This window comes from Anopheles arabiensis, chromosome 2 (genome assembly GCF_016920715.1).
Source record: "Anopheles arabiensis isolate DONGOLA chromosome 2, AaraD3, whole genome shotgun sequence".
In the NCBI taxonomy this organism is placed as follows: domain Eukaryota; kingdom Metazoa; phylum Arthropoda; class Insecta; order Diptera; family Culicidae; genus Anopheles; species Anopheles arabiensis.
In genome coordinates this window covers 108,275,738-108,302,734 of record NC_053517.1, presented here as the reverse complement: position 1 = coordinate 108,302,734, position 26,997 = coordinate 108,275,738, and the positions used below count along the sequence as shown (strand labels likewise).

The following is a 26,997-nucleotide window of genomic DNA, read 5'->3' as shown; positions in this document are numbered from 1 at the left end:
TGTTTGACAAAATGTAAGATCATCTTGCAAAATGAGCCTCTTTTCATGCAGTTTTTAAACCCTTTTCTCCGGTTACCTTGAAACTGTCATCAATTTCAAGTATGATCAATCACACACATCCCTGTTACATTCGCTCCAAACTTAATAAAAACAATCCATCCTTGGCGGCCTTCTGGAAGGAATCGACGACCACCGGATCCGCATCGTACAGCACGATGAGCCGCGCCACACCGATCAACGATCATCAATCTTCCCTTTAAGCCTCTGTGTCCCTGTCTCAACCTGCCCGGGGGAGAAAGGAAACCCACCACTCACCACCATGTTTACAATCGTTTGACCCTAACCCAACTTCTCTCGCTCTGTGCATTCATCCCTTTTCTTTCCTCGACGACGACGACGACGACAACTGCAACACACACAGAAACTGTGGCACAGGTCAAACGAACTGCACACGAACGAGAGCCAAGCACAAGCCGTTGCAGTGCTAATGATCGCGTACGAGCATGACCCACGATCCGCTTCCATGATCCGCAACCGGTTGGTACACGGTCCGATCGTGCCCGTGTCCGTCCACGTCGTAGTGTTCGACGAGAGTTTCCACGACCGCGGTGGAAAACAGCTATAACGCTGAGCAGACGAGAACCGCTCCAACCGCTGGTGGTTGTGTTTACCATCTGAGGGGGGGAAATCACACACACCAAACAGCATCCGTTCAAACACGCAACACAAATACGCGCTGGTGCGTGTGTGTTGACTGGCCCAATTTTCCCGTTCCCGCAGAGGCGAATATCACACACTAGAAAATTGCTGCTGCTTTCGAGCGTTCTAAAGCTGCTGCAGTTCTACGCGTTTCGTCGTTTGCCTTCGGATTGCACGCACACACACACATACACGGGGACAAGAGATTGGAAGGGGTTTGGGAAGCACCAAGAGCTAATAAAACCGAGCCGTACGCTCGTGGGCAGCAGTTAGTTTGTTGGGAAATTTTGCAGCACCAGAAAGGGGGAAAGCGATTTTTTGGAACGAAGTGTGTTCCATCCTAGTGAAATCAACTACACACCACTACAGGGAAAGGCAAACACTGTTGTGATTCTGCGATTCTGTGTCTGTGTGTGTGGGACGGGAAAGTGAATTAAGATCCAGTTCGGCTCGGTGCAGACGATCAGTCGATAGTGAACGATCGTGTCGGCAGCAGCTCGACCCCAAAGTGAAGTAAACGTGTGGAGCAACAAGTGAAGAAAACTTCGACTCGAAGCGTTATTTTTTTGTGGAAGTGATTTTTAACCAAGAACCACCAATTTAACCATGGTTAGTACAGCAGAAGGTGTTCATTAGTGGATAAGTTTTGTGTAGAAAAATGTGATTTAATTATAAAAATGGTTGAAAAGGTTTATTTGGAGGAAAAAGACAATTTTGAGCAGTATGAATTGAAATTTGTTATGAAGTGATCGTAAAGTTGTGCAATAATTGAAGTGTTGTGTGTATATTTTCCTTTGAAGATCATTGTTTTGTATTAAAATTGTTATAATTGTTCAAAAATCGGGACAATATTAAAATACTTTATTGTAGATTTTCTTAAATTAATTGACAATTAATGAATTATTGCTCTGATTTACTTATAGTAGAAAAAGTAGCTTTATTTTAAATGGTCATTTGCTTCCTTGCTGTGATATATTTAAATTGATCAAAAAAATCTTTTAAAAAAAACTTTCAAAAAAGCGTTAACATTCCCCTTTGGATGAAAAATACCATGCGCCTCCATGGACAGCACGGCACACCGTCGTGCCGCTTTCTTTTTTAATTCGACATAAATTCCATGCGCCGTGTTTAACAGACTGCCCGTACATGACACGAGAAAAATGGCTACATGGAAATTGTAAAAATTCAGGTCAAACGAAAGATGTGTTTCTCTAATTTTCGAATCGGAGCGAACGATCGGCAAGGACAGCAACAACGCAACAACGCAACTGAAACCCACTCGTCCCCTTTTGGGACACATTTCTAGCATAGCGATAGAATGTGTGTTTTAATTCTGTGTTTTCGCCTCTTTCCTTTTCCAGGATGATCTCACCCCAGAGCAGATTGCGAGTAAGTATCGTACCCAATGGGCTTTTTTTCTCAAATCAAATAATTCGCGCGATCGAAAGATGTTAATTTATACTGGAAAAGAGGCAAAAGGTGGTGGTGGTGGCAAGACGTCTCACGTTGTATGACGTCGGTGCGCGCCTAACATATTACGCGCTAGAGGCGCCATCTGGGTTGACATCATGTCAGGCTGGCCAAGCTGCACTCTTCCCACGCCCGGGCGACACCACGCGACACCCAAATGGTCCGGCACGGCACGGCACGGCTCAGCTTGTTCAAGGCCAGCGAAATGGATAATTTCAGACGCAAACGCGCGTGACTAATTGCCTGTATCCGGTCAATCGTTTTTTTATTTCTGAAGGAAGACCCGGGGCCTAAAACAACAACAACAACCACTTTTGTTTTGACTCGTGCCGAAGACTCCTTCGCTTCGATTTGTTTACCTTTTCTTCCGCGGGAGTTTTCGGGGGAAGATCCAAGTTGGCGTCTGCCCTTGTGTTGTGAGCTGCACGTGTGTGTGTTGTTGACCGGTTTTCGGATGTTAAGTAAGCCATGTTTTGACAGCCATCCGTCATCGCTTAGCAACGATCAGCGGCGGTCAATATCGAGCCAACCTGTCGGAGCGTATCCAGACGATGGTTGCGTTGCGCGCATGAATCATGTACGCAAAGGCATCGTTATTTGCTTCCGCTTTCTTCGTTCTTGTGTGTGTATGAGTGTTTTTGGGGAGGAAGTTTTCCACCCACGCGAACGCGTGCTGTTTAATGAGCAACCGATGAAAACGCATCTCATTGCGAGAGCGGTCCGGGGTTTTTTATGTTTCTGTGTCGATTTTTCATCATTTTCCTTTCACTGTGCCGAAAGCCGCTCTCTTCCCCCCAGTTTTCCACAAACAGATTCAAAATTTGTAACCGTTCCAAAAATAAGCATGGCTTTCCTTTTTTATTATTGTTATTATTCTTATGCACCATCGACTTTACTCGGCCGTCGCCGCTCTCGGTGGGCGATTAATCGTACGGAGGAGTGTTTTCGTGTACGGTTTTTTTTTTTCGTTTTTTGCACCTTCTGTGGAAGTGTATTTTTCCACTCCATTTTCCACGGTGCTTTTTGGAGCAGGAATGAAAAACGTGCTAAATGTATGTAATCGATATCGCACCGATGGGGTGTTGGAAAATATTAAAAATGAATTATTTGCCCTGCCCTCCCGTTTTTTTCTCCGATGACGCGATGATGCGTTGATGAATTTCTTATCCGGAACCTGTTAATGCTTGATTTGATGACTATGGTTTGCGTGGTTTTCAAGCAAATGTAAAGCAAAGTTCATTAACCTTAATCAAACGCACACCTTTTGGCTGCAACAACCCGGGTCCGGGTCTTTCACGGTCCAATTAAACGTTTGCGCTTGATAGCGACCATTTATTTCGTCACGGCCGTGCAGACAAGACAAGCGAGCAAGCGTTTCCTACAACAAATCCCCCCTTGTTCTTCTGTACACAACTCCTCTCTTCGTACACAATAAAGTGATTCAGCTGATCTTCTCGACCGCCACCACGACGACGGTGACGATCAGACACGACCATTTTCACTTTCACGGACTGTTGGCGGCGGGCCAGCGCCAATCTATCTAATGAGTTGCGCACGTAAAATGATGATTTGCCACCCCACACCCCCCCACCAACCAATCCCGGAAGAATCTCACGGGAGAAGGGGGGGGGGACAGATTTATCCGATCGCTGACGACGACGACGACCATGTTTTCGACGCCGTTTGCATGTCACGCTCGATTGACGACGCTAATTGGGCGGAATTTATTGTTGGCAATGCCTACAAAACCTATGATCGAAAGCAAGGATGCGAACTATATCTCCATCTCTCTCTCTCTCTCACACACACTTTATTCCAGTCCTGCAGAAGGCGTTCAACAGCTTCGATCGCGAGAAGACGGGCAGCATCTCGTCCGACATGGTGGCGGAAATCCTGCGCCTGATGGGACAGCCCTTTAACAGCAAGATCCTCGAGGAGATGATCGAGGAGGTGGACGAGGACAGTAAGTATCCTGTGAAAGGGAGGGGTGTAAAAATAAATGTTATTTTTATCACCAAACATACTCACACACACACTGATTGTGCGCAGAGTCGGGCCAGATTGAGTTCGCCGAGTTCGTGACCCTTGCCGCCAAGTTCATCGTGGAGGAGGACGAGGAGGCGCTGCAGAAGGAGCTGCGGGAAGCGTTCCGCCTGTACGACAAGGAGGGCAACGGGTTCATCCCGACCACCTGCCTGCGGGAGATCCTGCGCGAGCTGGACGATCAGCTCACGGACGACGATCTCGACATGATGATCGAGGAGATCGATTCCGACGGTTCCGGCACGGTTGACTTTGATGGTAAGTGAGCGTTCAAACGGACACACATTTTCCATACACACACTCACACAGGCACACATATAAACCTAACATCGAAACCGGTTTTTGGAACGGGGGGGGGAGAAAACGTAGTACAAGCCGTTGCGTTGATGTTTACCGAAATCGAACAAATAAACGCGCTGCGTGCTACGCGATTTTCCCTTCCAATCCAAGCAGGCTTTGGATGGGTTTCGCTGCCCCCCACCGCTCCCATTTCCCTCCCAGTTTGCTATAAACATCTCATAAATGCTAATAATAACACGCAAACCACACAGTTGAGTCGCGTGCGTTTGCCGGGTTGCGCAAACTTCCGACAAAAACCACCGGAATGGCTCGGAATTGATTTTCCAAACGGGGCAGGGGGTGGGGGGGATTTTCTCTTCAAGCACTGCCCCTAATGGATCGTGATGGATAAATTTCTTCCATTTTTCTCCCTTGTTTAATTGTTTGAAATGGGGTTTTTACGCCACAAAACTTCCAAGTCCAACGGCTTCTTGTTTTTTGATTGGCAAATAGCAAAAATGACATCATTTCTCCGTCACAAAATCGCCCCAAAATGATCATAAAAACATGAATCCATGTCCACCGAGTGCATGGTCCACCTTTCTAAAGACAGAGAGACAGAGAGAGGAAGCACAGTTTACACACCTTTTATATGCCCGTAAATCATGCCCAATCTCACCCCGAAGATGTACAGAATTATGACGCGCAGCTTTTTAGCGTTTTCTCTTGTTGAGTTGTTCCGTGTTGCGATCATAAATCAACGTCCTGCTTTGGCTGCTGTCGAAAGCGCGGCATCTCTACAACATCAACAGCAACAACATCAAGAAAGAAGAGTTGGAAAAGGCGGTTTGTGCTCAATTATTGTAAAACATGTTTCATGTTTTACCACCGTCTGTGAATGTGGCACCCATAAAGGTGGTAGCGCAAGTAGCGCACGAAGATAGATCGGTGCGATGCTGTGCGATGGGGGAGAAACCGGGACGACACCATACACCATCTATGCTTCGTTTGAGCAGTGTGAGCCGGCTAAAAATAGGGTCATGACTTTTTAGAGCATCCCCCGTCCAGTGCTATTGTCCAGTGGAAAAGATCTACGCGAGCAAATCTAATCCAGATGGGTGTTGAGATTTAGCCGTGAACATGGACATATCTTACTGCACGATGCAGCTGTTTGGCTCCTTTCCTTGTCACCTCATCACTTCACAACTGCAAATCTCAACTGCAAACTGCATCATTATCATCATCGGCTTGAAATAGTTTTAAAACACGATCACTCTGGACGATCTTCATAATGCTATCACTTCTCACCTTTCTTGTGCGTTTTGTTCTATTTGCAGAGTTTATGGAGATGATGACTGGTTAAGGATGACGCTCTGTTAAAGTCATCAGCTACGCAGTGCGCCTATTTATTGTATCTTCCTTTTCCCCCCGGTTGTGTCATTCATCCTTCCATCAAGCTCCGGAGCAAACCCCAACTTCATCTTCAACACCATCAACACCCGCAGTTTCATCGTAGTTGTTCCCCCGAGTTTAGCTCCCCGTTTGTTTTTCCACCAAAAAACGTGTATTGACTGTGTTTGTTTCCAACATTTTTTAGCGTGCCCAATTGGAGCACGCGTAAAGTGTAGTGCATATTCTTAAATTAAGAATGAATCTCTGGTCTGTGTACTGGGTGTACTGATGTGTGGTGTTATCACACACACACACACATCGTGAGCAAGTATTTTGATCGTTTCCTTTTTTTACACACAAAAACAAAGCACCTTTAAACGAGTCTTTACAACAAAAAAGAACAAATTTTTAGACCGAGCAGTAAAACAGTTGATATTTGAAGCGATTTGTCGAAAGTTTACTCGAATTAAGTGTATGGTCACATACATTCGGCTCATCAGTAGCAGACTGGTTTTCTTTCTTAAGCCCTTAAACAACCGTCGGCTCATTTGCGACGATACCGTTACACTGATTTGAGCACTGTTTCTTTCTGTACTGTATTATTAATATTTAATAAAGCTACAAGTTTAATAAAGTTATCGTTGTGTACATATTATGTATAAGTGAGGTGGGAGTGTCTATGTGGCTGAATTGGCTTCGCACTACATCCGAATCTACCGTTAGCCATTACCGTTCGGATCAGGATGATGGTCCGTGCCGTAGGGATGGATGAGCTCAAATTCACCCAAGAAAGAAAAGGCCAAAAACATTAGATACGTCACTATCATCGAGAGACCGACGCTTCTTCGGCCCTGAAAGTTGGTAAACAGCAAGCACAGCCAGGTGGTGGTGAGGATTTGAAACAGGTACGCCTCGCAGTTCTCGCCCATAACACCTTTGCGTACCTGCAATAGAAACAAATCCGTTTAGATAGGGATAATGTTGATACTGACCTTGTGCAAATTGGACCATATTTACTTCTGCGACAAGATTCGGAACACTGAATGCTTTTGTTATGAAGGTGAGACCCAATCCAAGGCAAAGATCTGGAAGAAATGACGTCATTTTAAGTTATTTCCCATTTCAGCCTAAATGTATGCAACACGCACATCAAAACTAGTCTAATAGCGCTTTTAAGTACAGTTTAGTACAGATACTTACTGAGCAGTGGACCTCCAAAGCAGGCAGCAAATGCCATTTTACCATAGCCCTGGCGTGCTAGGGCAACATTCGAAAACAAATCTCCAACACTGTTGCCCCAGGCGAGCAGTGAAAGCCCCAGCACAGACTTTGAGAGCTTCAACACAATGCCCACCGTCTCGAGCACACTCACCACCTCCTGGGCCACAATGTAGATGACCTGTATGCATCCCAGGAAGCTCAGAATCGTAAATGACTTGTGATAGGTAGGGCATCGATCAGTTCGTGATGTGTAGAACACGACAACCATTATGGGGACAGCGAACAAGACTATCCAAAGGAAGATGTACACATTCGCTACCTTTATAAGCGCAACTGGAGTAGGAGAATTAAGCTGTTATGAAATCCACAAACTACAAGTCAAATTGTATGAATGCTTACCGCCATTTACAAACACAATCATTAACGGCAGTGTTAGACAGTGACAGATGTTGAGAAGTTTAGTCCATCCATCACGTTCGGCGGTAGTGTCGACGATTGGAATGGTGAGAAGAAGTAGTAAAACGAAGGGTGCCTTTAGGAGACAAAACGTTTTCGTCATCCATCCTCCTTCATTCCATTCTTCTGGATCAAGAGGGTTCACATGATCACAGAAATCGGTTAGAAGACCTTCGTTTGTTGGAACATCAGTTTCAGAATTCAATCCACGAATATGATTATTTGCTCCTGTCCACATAAGGGGTATATTAGGTATTTTATAATAAGCTCATCTTTATCCAGGGCTTCATCTTTAAATGCTTACTTGTGGAGATGCTTGAGCCTTCCTCCCGTCTAGTCTGAACAAACTCCCATATAACCAGAGCCAGAAAGAGCAGATACATTCCAATCAAAACTGAACTATCCAGCAAGCTGAACCGTTCGTCCGCTGCCTTCAGCGTGATCCAAACGATCGCAGCTATGAAAAAGGCCAAGTCCCTTTGGATTCCCCACGGAGGAAAATCAAACGGTTGTATCAACAGCACAGTTCCTCCAATCACTCCTATCACAAAGGCAGCCGAACCGAGCAGCTCGGAAAACATCAACTCTGTGTCGGCGTCTGGATTGGCGATGGCAGTGAACAGATCCGGAGATCCATTGCCGAACGCGAGGATCGTGACTCCAGCCAGTGCTTCACTGATGTTGAGTGTTTTGGCAATGGCGGCCAGTGTTGGACAGAAGCTACAAGATCAGAAGAGATATCACACTAACGTCGTTGATAACAGTGGATGGTGTAATGTACTTACAACTGATCAGCTGTCGTCCCTAAAACAACAAAGTAATAAACACAAACACAAAGCAGCAGCACAAATCCCAACTGAAACAGATAGTCCCGTTCCGAGCCGATGGTACAGTACAGAAAGCCGACGTAGTTGAAGTAGAATTGACTTTCCGCGCACGCTTCTGTGGCCTGTACAAACTCACACTGCTCGTTCACTGGCAGTCGGTGGAGGTAGGAACAATCATCCTGGAAGTTGAAAAAAACATTATGGACTTCATTTTTACTTCAGGATACTCAGGAAATAACTAAAACTTACAGGACGCGGGAAGTTCACGTACGTCGCGTGCCTCACAGGGCGCTGAAAATGGGAACTGTTTTGGAAGAATGACATCTTGGAACAACACCAAGAGTTCCTCTGCTTGCTTGGATCACTGTAATGACAAGTTACGGCAAGCGGATCTCTTGAAGATATGTTGACAGATATCATCGTAGTAGCCCGGGTTCTGTACATTACCATCGCCCAAAAAGTCCACGATGGAACCAGCTGTGACTTTGCTTGACTTAGCCCAGAACTCAACGCCCCACTATGAAGCTCACCAGAACATCTTCGTATCGCTCCGTGCGCAACCGTGCAGTAACGTGCACTCCGTCCTCGAGGATGAGCGATGTCTCTTCGTGCGGGAAACGGAAGAGTGCCGTGAGTCGATGCACTACCTCGACTACATGCACTTTGTCTACTGCATCGTCGACAGTTCCAATGTGCTTCTGTTCACGTCGGCCATTGTTGCTTTGGTAAGAGATGATACTGTTTTATCGAAATATCGAAACTGATTACAATTCACTCCTTCGGTTCCAAAAGCTCCTCTTCGTGTTGCTACTCGGAACGCTCATCTACCATCTTTGCGTAACGCGCTATGTCGACAGCGTACTGTACGTGGCTAAATCATGGCGGCTGAACGAATACATTGCCGGTGTCACCCTGCTTACCTACGGCAATGGTTTAGCTCAGGTACTATCAGAGCTAAAGCACCACACATCCGGTGACACCGAACTGATCTACAACCAATATCTCGGCACTGCCGTCTATCAAGTTTCCTTCCTGGCCGCACTCGTCATTTGGACGGGTTCGTTTGCCATCTATCCGGAGGTGATCGTGCCCAATCTCATCAGTCTCATGGTCGTGTCGCTTCTTGTGGAAGAGTTTATGTACGATGAGCAGGTAGGAATCGTGCAGACCACTGCCTTGGGTGTGCTTTACCTTGCGTTTCTTGGTGCACTCTACACAACCGCTCGTGTGATGGATCGTGAGGGAATTCGCTCCCGTAGTAAAATAGAGGTTCGAGATGCTGATGGGAAGGTGTTTGACACTGAACTGACAGCAACGGTGGAAAACGTGGATCAAGAGCAAAGGGCCAGTTGGCTAGGACATGTCTGGCAGGGGTTGAGGACATTTCGCGAAGAAGATTTTCGTGCAGCACCGTGGTACAGGCAGGTGTATCTCCTCTGCAGCATTCCTGTGGAGGTTGTAGCGGTTCTGCTTTTACCCAAGGTGAACTTTGCACTACCCTTACACGGTTGGAATAAGTGTTTATTCATCGTGAATCTGATCCTATTTCCTCTGTTTCTTATTGGCACGGCACTGGGTAAGTCACCTCAACACACAACTTGTTGTCCATTTCTCATCTATTCTATGCATCCTTCTTTCAGTGGACATGATTTCCAGTGATAATCTGGGTTGGATTTGCCTCGGAAGTCTCATAGGCTCTGCCTGCTTCAGTGTGATCGTCTGTTCCACATCCTGTTACGATAGCAAGCCACCATTTTTCACCTGCATTGGGTTGTTTGCCATTTTCGGTACCTCGTACGTGATCATGCTTCTGTCTTATGAGCTGATTGCCATCCTGGAGGCATTGTCCATCATCGCGAACGTTTCCTCAGCTTCCTTTGCCATAACGATACTCGCCTGGGGCAGCTGTTGGATCGATTTGATAACATTACGAACGTTAGCTATGCGTGGGTACTCCCGGATAGGCTTTGCCGCCTGTTTAGGTGCACCCGTTTTCAGTAAGTGCCCCCCCTCTTAGCTCTCCTTTACGCTCGCATTTAACCACAGCTTATTGCAGATATTTTAATCGGACTCTGTACCGTGTTCTGTGTGCAAATGATACGATCCGGCACGACCCAGATTCATGTGCGCGATGGAACTTCCGGTCCGACCTGTGCGATTTATCTGTTCGTCACTTCGATGACAATCTTGCTGTCGGTGCTGTTTACACGCTTCGAGGCTCGGAAAAGCATTGCCTTCTGCTTAACGACGCTCTACGTCACGTTCCTCGCGTACGTCGCGTTCTGTGAGTTTGAGGTTACGCATGGCTACGGTACGGATCACAACGACGATGGGGAATACTTCCTGGACCGAGTCCCTGGACGCCGTGAGCACTAGAAGCAGAAGATGTGGTTAGTATGTACGGATGTAGTAAACAAAAGGTATAACGATCAATTTGCGCTTTATTTTACTTTTATTCACAAAATAGTTGGATAAAGTTGCTGTCCGTAGTATTTTTTTTTTTTTTTGTTTAACCGTCCCGAAGACCTTACGAAGTTTGACTAATGTCGAACATAGTTTTTTTTTATCAACTATTCGCAGCGGTACAGCGCTATTGGTTTAAAACTAAGTATAGCTTCGACTTACACCACACTTACCAACAACATACTAACTCGCCTGACCCTGCTCCTCCTCTCTTCTTCACGCCTTCTCGCATTCCTCTTATGCAAATGGCATTTTTTGATTACTGATCGGTTACTTTCTTTTGTTCGTTCATTCGCAACGGTAGGTAAATTTATGTCTAGTCTGTTTCGTTACTTTACGGACAGATTGGGAACATCCATTTGAAGGATATAACATTTAGCTTAATACATGCACACCACGTTGCCGCCGCTGTCACGTTTGCTTTAAAGGCTCCTTCTTTAATCAATTGGCTCGTTTAGGTTTGTGTGTTTTTTTTGTTGTTCCTTGTTTTGCTTAGTTTAGTTAAATTCGAACGAATTGTGTGTTTCCACCGCGCGTGGATTGGAGTATCCGTTTTAGCTAAGAGTGTTTAAAAACCGAAATTACATTACCGCTAGCCAGTCCTAATGCGGGTTTTGAGTGTTGTGACTCAGTATGACTTTAGCTGTAACGACTTGCCAGTATCAGTATCAGTTCGGAAGCAAACTATTCAAATGTGTTATTTTTCCTCCCTCTATACATTTTCCCTTTCCTTTGAGCTTGTCTACGCCATCGCATTGATTGTGTGTGCGTGTGAGTGTCTGCCGCGCTTGTGCGACACTGATTTTCACTAGTTTCTCTTCCTATTGCTTGCTCTTTGTTTTCTGTAAAGTTTGATACATCGTGCAAACTGTGTGAAAGCTAGAGCAGTTCGTTTTTCTTTTTTGTTTTGTTTGTGTATGTGTATATAGTGTAAAATGCCCAGTAGTGCCAAAACGAACGCATTATCCCGGAGCAGTGAAAGGTAGTGAGAAACAGGCAAAGAAAATAGAAACGTTTCTTCACAAGTTCAAATAATGTATAAAATGCTAACTAAAATACAGTGAGACTACACACAGATGTTAAAAGAAAGGTAAAGAAGAAGACAAAAAACAAAAATAACCATAACATAAAAGTATATCATACAAATTTACACGTTTACAACAGTCAACATACACCACCATATTTACCGCCAGAAAATATTTACAAAGCAAAAACAAGAAATAGAGCGCTCCCGGGAGCAGTTAAATTTTGGGATTAATTTTGAACCACAGAAGAAAAAACCGAACATATAATTTGAAATCATATACAGGGAAAGGACCGACCGCGTCCGCCGTTCGTAGGGATACGAAATCATCTCTCTGCAGTCAAAAGCTTATTATATATAGATGCGTTTTCTCCTACACCGAGAAAAGACTATAATAAATGCTAGAGAAAAGGAAACAAATGGAACAATTAAAATCGGAAGTATCGGTGACTTGCTGGGGGAAGAATGGGGGGATCAGTTCCACTCCAGTTCGTCACATTTGTCACACGCTGCGTCACATGCGATGGTGTAGACAAGCACAAGCAAAAGGGAAAACCACTAACCAATAAAGGTATACTGCTGGTTTAGTCGTTACTTCTCATCACACTCAATTCCAGCATTTTAAAATCCAGCATTTCAATCGTTTTTCAAACGCTACATTTGCCAACTGAGGGAGTGTTCGTGTCTACCTATCTTATGGAAGGAATACTAGAAGTAATCAATATTCTCTACAGCTATATCGTACGGCATGGAACTATCAACGGAGTATAAAGGGAAATATACTGTCGTACGCTTCCCGTGTGGAACGTGCACATGGCTAACGAACACAGTAGTCGATCGAGGTGCTGGAGTGGGACACTGGATAAATGGACCGTTTTGTTTAATTCCCTTCCTTCCTTTTTTATTCTACAACGTAACGCCTTATCTACCCTACCAGCGGAACAGGAAGTAGCTGTATGCAGTGATCTATTGCGAAATGCGATTAGGAAATAAATTATTATCTTTACACTTATTTGTCTCGAGTAACAACACCTTCCTATTGGCTCTAATCTTGCATCTCCCGTCCAATAATCGTTTCATTCAAGTCTGTATAGTATCAAGAACAGCAAATCACAATCATACCTCTACGATTAATGCTAACTATCGAACTAGAGAAGGGGGGACATTGTTACCTTGTTTGCTACTTGCTGCTACGCTTGCTAACGTTTCTAATCTCGGTTCAACATGGTTCACTATTCATGACGGTCGCCACTTACGTGCTGCCCCAGAGTTAAGTGTAGCAAAACGAAATGCAATCAGTTACTATGGACCATGCGCTCGAAAATGAATGATGATAATATCATGCTTGTTTTGATCAACGAAAAAACACTAACACAAAAACAAAAAAATGGAAAAGTAACACTCCATCACATCCTCGACCGAAAAGACCCACGAGTGGTAAACAATTAAAGTAAAATGAATGCTACCGCCTGTCTGTCTAAGAGAGAGAGAGAGATGGTAGTAATAAATAAAGCGTTCTATCTACCGCAGCTGATGATATCCGTTAAGTTTTAAGCAGTCGAGTCAATGTAGCAGCTCGGATCGGCCCCCACACTGGCCGCCTCGTTGCCGAGCGTCGTTTCGTTGGCATTCAGATCAATAATACCGTTTCCGTTTACGCCGGCTCCATTGCCGTTCGTACCGACCTGGCCACAGTTGAGCTGGTTGAGCTGGGCCGCCGTTACCAGCGGAAAGCTGGACGCGGAAGCAAAGTTCGTCTCCTCCAGGTCGCGCTGCAGCTCCATCAGGGCCGGTGTTTGCTGTACGATCGCTTTGACGCTGTCCAGTGTCTACAAAGGAGCGGGATTGGTTTAGTAAATTGATTACAGCATAGAAGTCTACAAGAAAAAAAGAGCACATTACCTCCAAAGCGCGATCGATCGCCTCGTACTGTCGTTTCGCTTCGCTCAGCGCTTGGTGCCAGCTGGCCGTCATCACGAAATTGGACCCACTCGTGGCATTGCTTGCCATCGTCGCCAACTGTTGCTCTTTTTCGAACAGCTTGGCCTTCAGTTTGGGAATCTAATGGACATTACGAGTAAGAAGAGTTACTACCAACTGATAATTCGATTCGTTTTAATTTCACAATTACCTCAGTGCATGCCTGAACGATAAACTGGGACAGTTCCTGCTCCGGCACGACACCATCCTCGTTGCAGAGCTTAAATGCGTTCAAGATCTCCTCTCGATCGATCACAATCTTCTTGGCCTGCTTGCTATCACTGCACAGTGTGCTTAACTGACAAATGTCTTCGTTTAATTTCTACAATAAAAGACAGGTCATGTATTCATGCATATACTAGCGCATTTGTTTCTGCCAACTTACATCGATTTCTTGTCGGTGTTTCAGCAACTCCACCTTGTTGCTGCTCAGTTCGCTGCCCCGCACCTGCAGCTGATGGTAGGCGTCCTTCAGATCGTCCTGCAGCTTGTAGTTCAGCTCCTCGTACTCCTTCACACGGTCCTGAATCTCTTCGTTTGAGATCGCTAGTTTGTTTCTGTAACCATATAACCACAATAAATTAGTCGATGCCTCCATATCATTACCTTTTCCAGCATACTTATGATTGATCAGCTCCTGTATGCAGTGATCATTATCCATCTGGACGATCCGCAACACCTTCAGCAGCTTCGTGATCAGATTGTCCACATCGATCACCTGATCCACCAGCGACTGCGCGTTGCAGTACTCGCAAATCGACGGCATTTCGGCCATCGACGCCTCCGCACAGCAGCTGTTCTCCTCGTCGTCCAGCGACGAAGAGTGGCTTGCGGTCGTGTGGTCCGGAGCGGTCGTCATAGCTGCCGCCGCCGACGTTACCACGGACGGTGTGTTGCGAGACGGTTGCTGTTGGTGCTGCTGCTGGTCGTTGTTGCTACCGACAGAATGGTGGAACCGTGACGACCGACCACTAGCGATCATGTTCGACTGCAGCTCGATCTGCTGCCGGTTAGCGATGGCTTGCGAAAGATTATCGAGCGATTCGTCGTGCGCCATCGTCATCGCGTTGCTGGTCGCTCCAACGCCACTCTCGAGCGACGATGGCATCTCGATCTGCGAGATGCGGGTCGACGACGACACCATGTTGTGGGAATGCGAGTCCGGCATCGTCACGTCCTCCAGCACGTTGTCCATCATGAGGCACGGTTCCGTCTCCGAGTCGAGCATCTCTGTCGAGTCCGATTCTGGAATAAAAGAAAAAAGTTGATGTTAAAATCATTCCATCCGTACCGGGAATTACATGCATTTCAACTCACCGTGGCCATTTGTTTCACGGCACTCCTTGTTTGCAGCGTTTGCTCCATTCGTGGTTGCTCCCGCTGACTTCGTGGTGGCCGTCTTACTGGTCGCATTTTTGATAGCACTGATGACGGCCGCTATGAACGATTGGCCACGCTGCGGTGACAGTGGTACGGTAGCCTTCGCGCCTCCCTTCGCCGATGCCGAGTGGGATTCCGGGGACTGTTGCTGCTGGTACTGATGCTGCTGCGAATGGTGATGCTGTTTGCCCGAGTACGCATCGGAAGATTGCTCGTACTCCGGGCTGCCATCGCCACTGCTCGCACTATTCGTGTACGCCTCGTTGTGGTAGATTACGTCCTGCAAAAAAAGGCAAAATAAGGGGAAAGGTTGTTAATCGTTTTGAATGTGAGGGTATGCCGGCATTTCGCCCGTCTCACAAAGTCAAACAACCAAAAAGGCATTTTTCATGCAGAAAGGTATGACATTCTTGTATCTAGATGAAAGTAACATGCTAATATACTAATTAGGATTAATTTAGTTGATATTAGTTAACTATCTAAACAAAAGAACACATAGTTTTAACACATTTGAAAGACGTTTTGTTGGACAAGGAGAGCACAGAAAGAGGAACAAGGAAAGCTAGCAGGAAAGCTTTCCGCAAGGCAAGCTTTCACTTACAACGCTGACGTATAGAGGGCGCTAGTGTATAGCTGTTGCAATTTAACGAGCAGATTTAATTTACAATACGAATTTTACTCATTTTATTATAATTTTGATTACTTATGTTTGGAATTAGACTACAACTATGTTAAATACAACTATACTACACTTCAAATAATGGAGATTTTGTAGCGGTGAACTCAAATTAGACATTCATTGTAGGTGTTTGTGGGTTTGTCATGCTGCCAACAAATGAATTATCCGCTACAACGATACACCCCCTACAGCATGCGGCAACAGTTTTCCGATCGGGCCAAAACACCTCTCACCCCTACGAGCAAACCCTCCCCTTGCACAATCAATCGAGGCATAAAGCCTGGTTTATGGGAAAGCTAATTGATCCAACCACCCTTGGGGTTGCTTAATGATTTTTATGGATTAAGCTAAGCAGCGAACGGACGACAAATCTTGGGGTCAAGGACTCACAGCAACATGTTTGGATATGGAGCTAGTCGGGCGTTGACCTCGCCCAGCAAATTGGCAACAAACTCTACGGGGCAAAACCTTTTCAAGAAGTACAAAACCACACACACGCACACACACAAACCGGGAAACATGCAGCACACACTGGCTCAACTTACCGTATGGCTCGCAATCGCTACAACGCGGTAATGTAGGTGATGTACCACCCAGCAATGAAACGCATTGCCATTTGCACATACACAAAAAAAACGGCATGGACATTGGAAGTGCAGTTCCGGATGCAATCGGTGCATCACGGTGGGGGAAGTGAGGGGGATACAGTTAAGATAAACAAAGCACCACAACGCCACAGGGAGATGAGGGAAACCCCGTCCGATTTTATGTAAACACAATTAGTTCCACCAAAAACCATACATACACACACACACATATATATATATAAACACACACGGCATGAGAAGAGCGAGCGATATTGCGTATAATTGAAACGGGAACAATCAACACAACACGAGCGATCGTTTTTGGTCCGGTTATTAAGAACAGAATTACAAGAAAAAAAAGGGAAGAGACAAAGAGAGAGAGAGAAAGAGAGTAGCATGATGAAGATGGAAAGATGTTAGTGATGTGTAAATGGTGTGAATTGAGTTACATGAGATGATAGATCATGGCAGCAGCGGTTAGTGTAATGTGTTTAAATTTGCATTAAACGTACAATAGATCTACAACCATCTAGAAGACACTACACGCAAGATACTATCAATTTAAACAATAACCATGTACAGGATGATCGAACACGATCGCCAGACTCACCTCGAGATCCTGCTCTGAGATGTTGTAGGAAGCGATGAGCTGTTCAACGAGGTTATCCAGCCGAGATCCGAGTCCTGACAGTGCGACGGACGCTCCCGACACGGCCGCTCCCTGCTGCAGCAGAATGTCCTTCGAGCGACTCTCCAGAGCATTGTACTTGGCCTGCATTCCCAGATATTCTTGTCTAAAAATGCAAACAACAAATCGTAATTAGTACACCGATCACTTGATTTAGTACAATCCTTCCATCGCTTACCTCCTCTGCTCGGCTATTCGGACTAGATGGCGACACTCTTCCTGCTGCCGCTCGATGTTGCCCTCCTTCATCAGCAGACTCTGCCGCAGCATGCTCACCTCCTGCTCCGCCTCCTTCAGCGCGTCCATGCACGATTGCTTCTCCACCTGCAGGAAGTCCTGCATCTCGCTCGACTCCTCCTCCAGCTCAGTCTTCTGGCGCAGCAGCTCCTCCTGGTTCTTGAGCGACCGCTCCATATCCATCTGCAGCGCCCGGCAGATCGTCTGCAGCCGCACGATCTCTTCCTGCTTCTTCTCCAGCACATTGCCCGACAGCTGGAGCTGTGATTCGAGCATCAGCAAACTGTCGCACTCCCCGCCATCGCCACTGTCCGCCGGGATGGCTTGCATCGACTCGAGCATACCCAGCACACGGTCGGTGTTGTTCTGGAGCTCGCGCTGCGCCGCTAGCTTCTCTTCCCGCTCGACCAGCAGCTTCTGCTCGAGCGACGTTACCAGCTGCGACTTTTCCGACAGCTTCGACATGAGCGACGTGTACTCGCCCGTCACCTTCTTCAGCTTTTCCTCCAACCGTTCCAGCTCCTTGTCGCGTATGTCGGACTGCGTTTGCTTGCTGACCATCTCGGCTGCATCGATGCGCACCGTGCGTGCGTTACCGCCGAATGCGTCCTCCACGTCCTTGCCGGTGATGGCCGTCTGGACGCTCGTCTCGTGGTAGATCTTTGTCTTGTGGATGAGCTTTTTCGTGGCCGCAGCGAGCCGTGGATGCGACGAGGCTGATATTTTGTTCCCAGGGCTTGCCTGTTCTGCTGCTTTGCTGCTCGCGGGAAGCTTCTTGAACAGTGACACTGCCATGCGATTGGTGGACTGGTCGCGCGTCACCGAGTTTGAGCGCGAACCGGATCCAGCACCGCCGACGCCAGTCTTCAGATCCTCCGCCGAGCGTTCCTTGCGTCGCCGGGGCAGGGTGGCAAATTTATCCACTCCGCTGGGCAGACTCATGGGAGACCCGGTTGCTATCCCACCCTTGCCACCGTCCAGCGATAGTGGTCCGATGCGTGTTTTGATGGACATGGTGCCGCCGTCCGGTGCGACGGAGCTTGCTCGCATGGAACGAGGTGTCGTATTGCCACCGCTGCAGCTCACACCACCCTTCCCGCCCACCGACGGCCATCGCCCATCGTCCGTCGGCGTTCCCAGTGGCGTTCGACCACGGGTAATGGACGGAGTGCGCGACACGGTCACTCGCTGGCCGGACGGTGAGTCTTTAATGCCGGTCGGAAGCGAGTCCGGTTTCAGCGGGCGTCTCGGCGGTGGCATCGGTTTGGTGGGCGTTTGCAGAGCACGATTCAAGCTGGTAGACATGACGCTGGGAGACCCTGCAGCCCCCACCGCCGATGAGGCTGATTTATCACGCGAACGAGCCCGCTCCCTGGCAGCTGCCGCCGCCGCCACATTAGCCGCCGACGCCGGTATCGTCTTCAGATTCAGCGACACCGACCGGCCGAGCGAAGAGCCGCGCGAACGGGAACTGCTCCGACCGCTGCTCGACACGCCCTCGGTCGATTTGCGCGGCGACCGGTTCGAGGGCGGTTCCTTCACCGCCACCTTCTTCTTGATCGTGCTGCCCGCCTTGCGCAGGGCCGAGCTGACGGGCCCACCCGTCACCGAGGAGCTTTCGCTGCCGCCCTCGCTCGCACAGTAGTCGGTGCTCAGCCGCCCGCACAGCACCACCGTATTGCCCGTCTTGTCGTAGATATCCGAGCTGTAGCTTATCATGCTCGAGTTGCACGACATGCTCATCCCGGTCGGCTCACCGTCCAAACCGCAGCAGCTGCTTGCGTAACCGGCACTGTTGTTGCTGAGCGCTCGCTGCAGCACGCCCGTGTCGGTAAGCGAACCGGATCCGGCCCCGAATTCTACCCCACTGTCGCTGCCATCGCCGGCTCCCTTGCCCGCGATGACGCCGCTTTCCTCCGCCTCGTCGGCGATCGTGAGAACTTTAAACTTTTCCTCACACCCGGCGGGTCCGTTCGGCCCGTTGGTGATGGTCGGCGGCTTGATGAGATCCTCAATCAGTTCGGTCACCTTCGCGTCGAGCTGCAGCTCGTTCGCGTCCAGCTGGTCCGTGCGTTCGATCAGCGACGAGCAGTTGCAGTCGGTCACGGTGAAGGAGCTTTCCATCGACGATTTGGTCGAGTCTACGTCCTGCCCGGCGAGTTTCTCCAGTTCCGTCTCATTCTCGCCGGTCTCAGTGTCGTCGCCGTTTGGTGCTTGCGTTTCATCGGTGGTGGAGCTGGTGGTGGTGGTGGCCAGCGGTACCTCCGGTATGGTAGATTCTTGATTTACGTCCTCCATCGTGGGAAAGGCCAAAATGGGGAGGTTGGGGAGGAAGGTATGTAGTTACGACTGCGTCATGCAGCTGTGGGGTCGGAGGCGTTTGTATCTTTTCCACGCTTCACCTACCACGCAGTATCATTTCAATCGTTCCGGCCGGAATTTTGCCCACTAGCAGTCACGACCAGCTGGGAAGCATTCTGTAAACAAGCAAAAGAGGGAAAAGCGATAACGAATTATTAAATTGGCAGGGCTTGTTTTGGAGGATTGCGTAGTAAAATTGAGGCACAAATATTACGAGTGAATCTGCAAACACTTTTGGACGCTTTTGGGGTTTTTGTTTCCGTTCGTATCTCTTTCGGCGCCGCCTATCTTATCGCAAGACAGTCCAAAGCGTGTAAGCCGTCGATAAAAACCGGACACATTGCGATGAGAGTGCACTGATAATGGGCCCTTTTTGATACTCTCTTTTTGTTGAAGAAAAGCAAGAGAGTATTGATCGATTTGTGGAGCAAGCGATTATTTAGATTAAAGCAAAGATATCTTTAATGTATGGGATTACAGATTTGTTTTACGGCTTATAGATGTATTACGATGAGCAGATCTACGTTTCGACCTTCCCTGCCCTACACTGACGTCTTCGTCAATAATCCACAAGCACGCGCAAATGCACTGCCATTGCAGCGTTTGCAGAAAAATCCATAAAGCACCTCCACACCAACCGAATCTCATTCCCATGCTTGGTTCCAGTTGGTCCGAACTTGCACTCGTGCAGTACACATTTCGTGAGAAAAAGGCACAGCGACGACGACCCCTGGGTGCACTCTCCGTTTTGGGGGGTAATGTGCAACATGATGCTCCATAATGCTCGAAAATGATTGCTTCGCTCACGATTTGCTCATCAATCGTCGTTGTCGTTGCTGCTTCTTCAACCATTCTCCGTTGTGCAGGGTTTTTGTTTGTGCAGTGAGTGTCTTACTTATTGCATACATTAGCGTTAACGAAGCAAAAAGAACACAGTCGAACGATATGGCGGCTATTACAGAAAATTTACTTTTCCATACTGAAGCGTACACGAACGCCAAATCTTCCTCATTACAGCGCCTTTTAAAAGCGATGTGCTAAATTATTGAATTATTCTGATCGGTTGTTCGCAACACTACAGGCTTTGCGCCTTCAACATTAAGATAAGCCCCGGATGTAGGCCGGATGCAGCCAAACAAACAAAACCCGAGAGGTTACTTTCTAAAACACAACCAATAAAACACTAAACTCAAAGACTTCCTCCCATTTCCGATACAACACTCCGGCTATATACAACCGTGCAAATAAATGAGAAAAATCTTTTCATTTACCGCACACAACAATCATTTGAATAATCGTATGCGAATTGGCTGGATTGTGTGTGCGCCAAGCTTTAGAGTTTGCTAAAACCGAGGAAATAAACTTCACACAACCGACCGACCAGTACAGCAGGAAGCAATTCGTTTTCGATTTCTGCCATAACCTAAAGGCCTTCCGGTTGCCGGTTCAGTCGGAGTGGACAGAGTCGGACAGGTCGAACAGATGTACAGACAAAGGCGGGCGTTTTACATACTGATATATCGAAATCGGAAATCGCAAGTGAATGGCATTTGGATCACTTTTTGCGCACGGAAATGGAGGTATTGGAGATCATTTTTGTTAGAAAAATCATAAAAATACTGCTCTGTGAGAGAAAAACTGCAAACATTCCATGGAAAAAGTCCCCATTTACCGATTCGACAGACTATTTGAACGACACCACCCTTGAAAGCAACCGAACGCCTTCGGTTCTGATGAGCCGGTGATTATGTTACAGCCCACGTTTCCTCGATGAAATAATTTCAATCTAAATCCTCATCCTCCCCTTGGATAGTCCAATACCTTTTACTTCAACTAACACGAACGAATGGCCGTCGATACAGCAACAATACGAAACACCCTCTTGACTATCATTTTGGGGCGTTATTTTGGCAATATCCCTCGAGGGTGAATGAGCTTCGTGTTCGGTCGGTGTCGTGTTGAATATGAAAAATGTTATATTCTCCAAAAGGCAGGCAGGCAGTCGAACGCACGTGCACAACACGTTAGAATGAATGTTTCCAGAACCGCAGCGCAACGTTGAGGGTGTCATTTGCCAAAGCATGAGAGAGGGGCAGACGACGTGCGTCACAAAATCCTGCTGCACGGATAACTCAATTATTGAGACAAAAATCTACCCATCCTGAGCTGAACCACACTGGTAAAGTATCTCATTTCGACATCGGAAAGCAAACAAAAAAAGGGACAACACGGAGAAGTAGCAGAATCGAATTTTCTTTGGACATCAAATATTTAGCACGAATATGTTGGAGGCCTTCGAGGGGGTGGTACAGGTTATAGAATTTGTCCAAAAGAATCGAACAAAAATCAATGCTTTTGATAGAAACTGTGAGCTGCAATCGGAAGGTAACAGTGAGATCTCTGTGTTAAATGTTGCTTTACAATTTGATATCTTTTATTCCATTTCACAAGCATACAATGACATTGGGCAACCGAGAAGCAATGTAAAACAGCACGTACAAGCCACTTGTGTGCCACTTTATGGGAGTTAGCTTTCGCTTTGGAACACATTTTCACCCTCAAAAAAACACACACATAAACCGTTCCGGTCAACAGCAGCGTTGGTGCAAAAAAACAGCATGACTCGCTCCCTCTAAACACCATGAACCATGCAGCAAAAAAGCAAACCCGTTAAAGATTCGGACACACAGACATCACACGTCCGCCTCTCTCCCCCAGCCGCAACCATTAGCAAAAATGCATAAAAATGTTTATTTTCAAAGTTGCATTCAACGCTTCAGCCGCTGCTTCATCAACCGGTCAAAAGGTTGAGTTCGCGTACCGGTCACTTTCACTGCACATGAGGAGTCCGTCAAGCGCACCAGCGCGACTACACAGCAACGCCCAACACCGAAAACACGATCGATCGATCTCATTGCGCCGCTGCTGCTGAGCGGCTCTGCCGCCTCCTGGCTTGTTTCGAGATACGCCCTCCCTTTTTCGTTTCGCGTCCAACCATGTGCAATCGATTTCGACACGTGGAGACGACGAACTTCACCGTTGTTCGGCCGCTGCGTTACACACACACACAATTCTGCGCTTTATTTTGCTAAACCCCTGTGTGCCCTGGTTCGTTCGGCTATTGCTACTGCTCCCAGCGGAACCATAATGGACATACGGCAGGCTCCGCTTTTGTTGTACCGGCAAATGCACATTATTACGGTGCGTGTATCGATTCGAAAATCCAACCGTCACACTATCCTGCGAAGGCAGGAAGCGCCTTGGGGTGGAGAAGGATTTATATAATGAGGGGAATATGTACACACACAAGGGAATGGACAGGGGTTCTATTGTGCCTAACTAACATGAGCAGTGGAAGAGGATTTGTTTGTTCATCCGTAAAATCTTTCCCATGGACCATTGGCAATATGGATTGAAGTACAGAGAGATAAGTCTTCACAAACAAATTGGTTCAATGTACAAACATCTGTGTTTGTCTTATTGGTTGTGTAGTATTATTGAAGCACCTTTATTCCGATTTAGATGTTAAGATGATTTAAAACGAGTCAGTCACGCTATTCCCAACAACGCCTGTTTATCATCCGAAAGTCAAATTACATCAATTAAGACACCATATTCGTGACCGTATTTTGCTACAACAGGTTCTTCCCGATGCAAAACGACAAAACAAATTACAATCCGCCAACGAACAACTGTGCCATAAAGTATCTCTTCATTGTGTAATTATTGAACGTTGACGACACTATTTCATCCGTTGGCGCGTGTAGCGCCTATCGTTTTCCAGCTGACAAGGTAGTAAACAAACTCCCAGGCAAGGAGGAGCAGTGGTAGCCATATTTCACTGCATTAATTAAAAAAGGTGGTTGGAAATAAATATCCAACAGGAGGTTGGAGGTTGCAAAGCGAATGACAACCGGCTCCATTCCAGCAAAACGCATCCCATGGCATGAGAGCGAGGCATGAAAGGTGTGGTTGCTTTAGTTTATTGCATGACGACTCTTCTTCTCGTGTTCCCCTCCAGCCTTCGTTTGCCGTCGCAAAAACAAAACTTCACTGAAAGAAAATCTGATCGTTCCCTGATAGATGCGACTCGGTTCGTTCGTTCGTTCGTTGCGTGGAATGCTGGCTGGCGTATCAGGAAAAATTACTATAACTACCCGGCGACACGCGAACGCGATGAAATGGTGCAGATATTGGATACACCATCCAACCACACGCCACAAACAAACCTAATAGCCATTTGCGGAATCTGCATACTTTCACACGTGTCGGCGGGGGGAAGTGTGTCACCCCACTGAAGAATCGGTAATATGGCTCAATCACGAAATAAGATTTCCGCTGGTCAAAGAGAGAGAGGGAGAGTTATCGATTTAAACTTTACAGCTGACACGACGACGGATTTTGCGCGCACGAAGGGAATCGAATTTGCTTCACTTAATTCGGTACATTAAGATGGTTTATTAAATCATTCAATCTAAGGTCGATACACCCGCAAAGGGAGCAATTTTAAATTACAACATTAATCTTCATGCTTTCGAGGGTGGACGACAATGTTTGCTACTTACACAGGCGGAACTGCGTGGAACGGAAGAGCGTTTCGCAGTGCTTCGAAAAGCTGCCATGCTTTCCAAATTACCCGCCCAACATCAAAACATCACTGCTGCTGCTAATGTCGGACCACATTAAAGGAAGCGATAATTATTTCATTTGCTTCAGGCGCGCTTCTCTCTTCGATATGTCCATACATGAACTCTTCTCGCGGGCTTGAATTAATTAGCCTTCGTTCGATCCGTAGATGATGCGTCGGTTATGGTAACAAAATATGGTCCACAACGGTGCTATGTCGAAACTTTGGCTCCATGTTTGGTGAACTACGACCGATCGACAGTCATCCTCCTTAATTGCTAACGCACGCAGGCCCTAATAACTTGCCCGCTCTTTTTTTTGCGGATAACCCTCTACTGACACTTACTGCTAGTGAAGAAGAAACGCATTCTTCCAAACCCCCCAGGAAAGGTAATAAGTAAACTCACGTTGGAACCATTTCTGACACCCACCACACAGGCATTCGCATGAAGAGCACAATGCTACTAGCCCCAAACATGGTCAGAGGATAGATTAACTGCGATCGGCAACAGCAACCACCATGAAGTAAATTAACTTCTGCTACAAAGTTCGGGTTCAAGGTACTTGCAAGTCTTGAAGAGAGTATCGGTAAGTCAAGACTTGCGAAGTAAATGGTAACGGATTAACAACACATTTTGGGTAGGCGGGTTTGGATGCCAAATACAACTGACTTTCGGGGGGGCATTGTGATCTTGAGAGGAAGGCAATTTCTGGAATGACTCACATTGGCTGGAGGAGAACAACTACCAACTCTGTTTTACATTAAAATACTTTCTGCAACACAAACAGTTTCTGTAAAGATGTTCCTCATTTATCTTTCATACAGCTCCATCTCATCCCAAAAGTAAAGGGAAAGAGGAAAGTAGAAATGCCGAGCAAAAGGAAAAGGGAAACAGCGCAATATGCAATAACTTCCAACCGTAACATGACACCCTTTTCGGCAAATCGAAAGAAAAGGCCTCCAAACAATCGAACGATGTACACACACACACCGTTCGGCGGCTCCTTGTTGCTTCTTCTTCACATCTCTGTCCGAACACACCTCTCCCAGGGACGTCCAGACACCGGAGCTTTTTTGCTGGTAGAGAGATGACCTTCACAAGGCTGCCTGTCCAAACACACCAGCAAGAAGCATTGCGGGTCCGAGTTTTCTGCTTCTCTTCTCGGGCTTTTCGCAGCCGCCAAGATGCTGTATCTTCGGTTGGCCTCATTTTATCGAACACACACACAAACCTTGGCATGCCTTCCTTCCGACTGCCCTTATTTATGGTGTCGCCCAGTCGTTCTCTTTGTGCTTCTTTCTCGATCGACAACACGTAAAAGGAAAGCAACGAGAGCCCAGTGAGTAATAAACGGCGCTGAACTGCCTGCCGGCGGTGCTGACCGATTAAATTTGTCGGAGGCTGCTAATTATCTTCTGAGAGCACCGTTCGAACAGCAAAACTCACTTTATAGATCCGGTTTATCTGCGTGTTTTTACTTCCAAAAAAGTTGAGCGCAGCTGCCTGATGTTTAAACCCTCTATTAAGGCAACACGCGCGTATTGGGAGTCAGAATGAGCGCTTACGCGTACTGGCGTCACTGTAGCAGGAAGTCTAATGAAACACGCGACTCCCGCGACGCACGAAGCTGCTCTTCCTGGGCACACAACAACAATAGAACAATCTATCCGCCTCGAAAGCGTTCTCAGACATCACACGCTGGCAATTTAGTTATCAAAAAGGCAATAAACCTACAATGATGACGCACCCGGCTTTTGAATAGAATAGAACATAAAAAACGTGATTCTGAGGTTCTGAGATCTCTGGTCCCTCGTTAGAAGTCGTTAGAATCACAAATCTCAGTCCCAAACAAGTACTATAACTCAAGTCTCTTCCCACCGAACGCTGCCTAACGATCTACTGGTCAACGGACGTACCAAGGGGCGACAACTTGCCTTCGTTTTCCCGATGCACTTCCAACTCAAAACATCGGAAGTGGTTAGCCGACGTCGTCGTCATCACCTCGCACTAGAAATGATTGGTGTTGCGAAACGAGTCCCACACACCACGGTAGGGAATAGTCCGCCTTCCTATCAAATCCACGGCCTTACTTTGAAGTGCTTGACATGAAAGGGTTTTAAATTGGAGCCCGTTTTATTACGACGGGTACATTCCATATCTCAGCGTCAAAGGCAACAGGGAACTGTCATTTATCTCGATGCGTGCGTGTGTGTGATCCCGGCACCGGAAAGTATCAATCAAACAGTCCAAATACCGAAAAATGGTAACACCTTCCACGCGAGCCATGATTCAACAATCAAATTAAAGCTAAAATTACTAAGCACCCAAGGACGCGTTGCTGTGCGGTTGGAATGTTGTGAGACACCTGCTGCCCGGCTGTTATGCGCGATAGTGTGCTTAGATAACAACGAAGGAAAAACTCTCTCGGATCGCATCCCCTCGGGGTGCAATTTTTGGTCCATTTCACAAGGGAAAGAAACACACAGCAGAAACAGAAGAAATAAACGCACGCTTCAAAGTGTCTCTCGCTCTGTCTTCTCTGTGGTGCTCCAGCCATTGATTGATACCGTTTTTGGCCCACTT

At 46.9% G+C, this 26,997-nt stretch overlaps 4 protein-coding genes across 4 annotated transcripts in view; 2 read left to right on the top strand and 2 right to left on the bottom strand.

Moving 5' to 3' along the window:
• Positions 1-961: 961 nt before the first annotated feature.
• LOC120900600 (troponin C) lies at positions 962-6,521 on the top strand. Its single transcript, XM_040307876.1, has 5 exons — positions 962-1,308; positions 2,061-2,088; positions 3,989-4,132; positions 4,219-4,470; positions 5,829-6,521. The coding sequence occupies exons 1-5, from the start codon at positions 1,306-1,308 to the stop codon at positions 5,852-5,854; spliced, it is 453 nt and encodes a 150-aa protein (XP_040163810.1). The 5' UTR covers positions 962-1,305; the 3' UTR covers positions 5,855-6,521.
• LOC120900494 (mitochondrial sodium/calcium exchanger protein-like) lies at positions 6,064-8,852 on the bottom strand. Its single transcript, XM_040307602.1, has 7 exons — positions 8,637-8,852; positions 8,346-8,566; positions 7,865-8,280; positions 7,504-7,788; positions 7,084-7,437; positions 6,901-6,968; positions 6,064-6,827 (listed from the first exon to the last, which is right to left on the bottom strand). Exons 1-7 carry the CDS (start codon positions 8,835-8,837, stop codon positions 6,603-6,605), a joined length of 1,770 nt encoding a protein of 589 aa, XP_040163536.1. The 5' UTR covers positions 8,838-8,852; the 3' UTR covers positions 6,064-6,602.
• LOC120900555 (mitochondrial sodium/calcium exchanger protein-like) lies at positions 8,832-10,820 on the top strand. The gene is made up of 4 exons (XM_040307733.1): positions 8,832-9,112; positions 9,180-9,963; positions 10,028-10,384; positions 10,444-10,820. The coding sequence occupies exons 1-4, from the start codon at positions 8,855-8,857 to the stop codon at positions 10,761-10,763; spliced, it is 1,719 nt and encodes a 572-aa protein (XP_040163667.1). The 5' UTR covers positions 8,832-8,854; the 3' UTR covers positions 10,764-10,820.
• Positions 10,821-26,997, bottom strand: part of LOC120900437 — a 43,419-nt gene continuing 27,242 nt past the window's right edge. The window contains exons 3-10 of the mRNA XM_040307470.1: positions 17,367-19,902; positions 17,111-17,294; positions 15,172-15,514; positions 14,475-15,099; positions 14,240-14,411; positions 14,006-14,176; positions 13,777-13,935; positions 10,821-13,703 (exon numbers count right to left, since the gene is read on the bottom strand). Coding sequence (XP_040163404.1) covers positions 13,425-13,703; positions 13,777-13,935; positions 14,006-14,176; positions 14,240-14,411; positions 14,475-15,099; positions 15,172-15,514; positions 17,111-17,294; positions 17,367-19,723 — 4,290 coding nt within the window. The 5' untranslated portion in view covers positions 19,724-19,902 and the 3' untranslated portion in view covers positions 10,821-13,424. The remainder of the gene's footprint in view (positions 13,704-13,776; positions 13,936-14,005; positions 14,177-14,239; positions 14,412-14,474; positions 15,100-15,171; positions 15,515-17,110; positions 17,295-17,366; positions 19,903-26,997) is intronic.

What these genes read in the sequence shown, in the direction of transcription:
- LOC120900600 (XM_040307876.1), top strand. An exon ending in CGAGGAGGTGGACGAGGACA is followed by an intron (nt 4,133 to 4,218) that starts GTAAGTATCCTG and finishes GATTGTGCGCAG; the next exon opens with AGTCGGGCCAGATTGAGTTC. An exon ending in CGGCACGGTTGACTTTGATG is followed by an intron (nt 4,471 to 5,828) that starts GTAAGTGAGCGT and finishes TTCTATTTGCAG; the next exon opens with AGTTTATGGAGATGATGACT.
- LOC120900494 (XM_040307602.1), bottom strand. Translation starts at nt 8,837, where the DNA reads ATGGTAATGTACAGAACCCGGGCTACTACGATGATATCTGTCAACATA. An exon ending in GGGACGACAGCTGATCAGTT is followed by an intron (nt 8,281 to 8,345) that starts GTAAGTACATTA and finishes CTGATCTTGTAG; the next exon opens with CTTCTGTCCAACACTGGCCG. An exon ending in GATTGTGTTTGTAAATGGCG is followed by an intron (nt 7,438 to 7,503) that starts GTAAGCATTCAT and finishes CTCCTACTCCAG; the next exon opens with TTGCGCTTATAAAGGTAGCG.
- LOC120900555 (XM_040307733.1), top strand. Translation starts at nt 8,855, where the DNA reads ATGGAACCAGCTGTGACTTTGCTTGACTTAGCCCAGAACTCAACGCCC. An exon ending in TCTTATTGGCACGGCACTGG is followed by an intron (nt 9,964 to 10,027) that starts GTAAGTCACCTC and finishes TCCTTCTTTCAG; the next exon opens with TGGACATGATTTCCAGTGAT. An exon ending in TTTAGGTGCACCCGTTTTCA is followed by an intron (nt 10,385 to 10,443) that starts GTAAGTGCCCCC and finishes AGCTTATTGCAG; the next exon opens with ATATTTTAATCGGACTCTGT.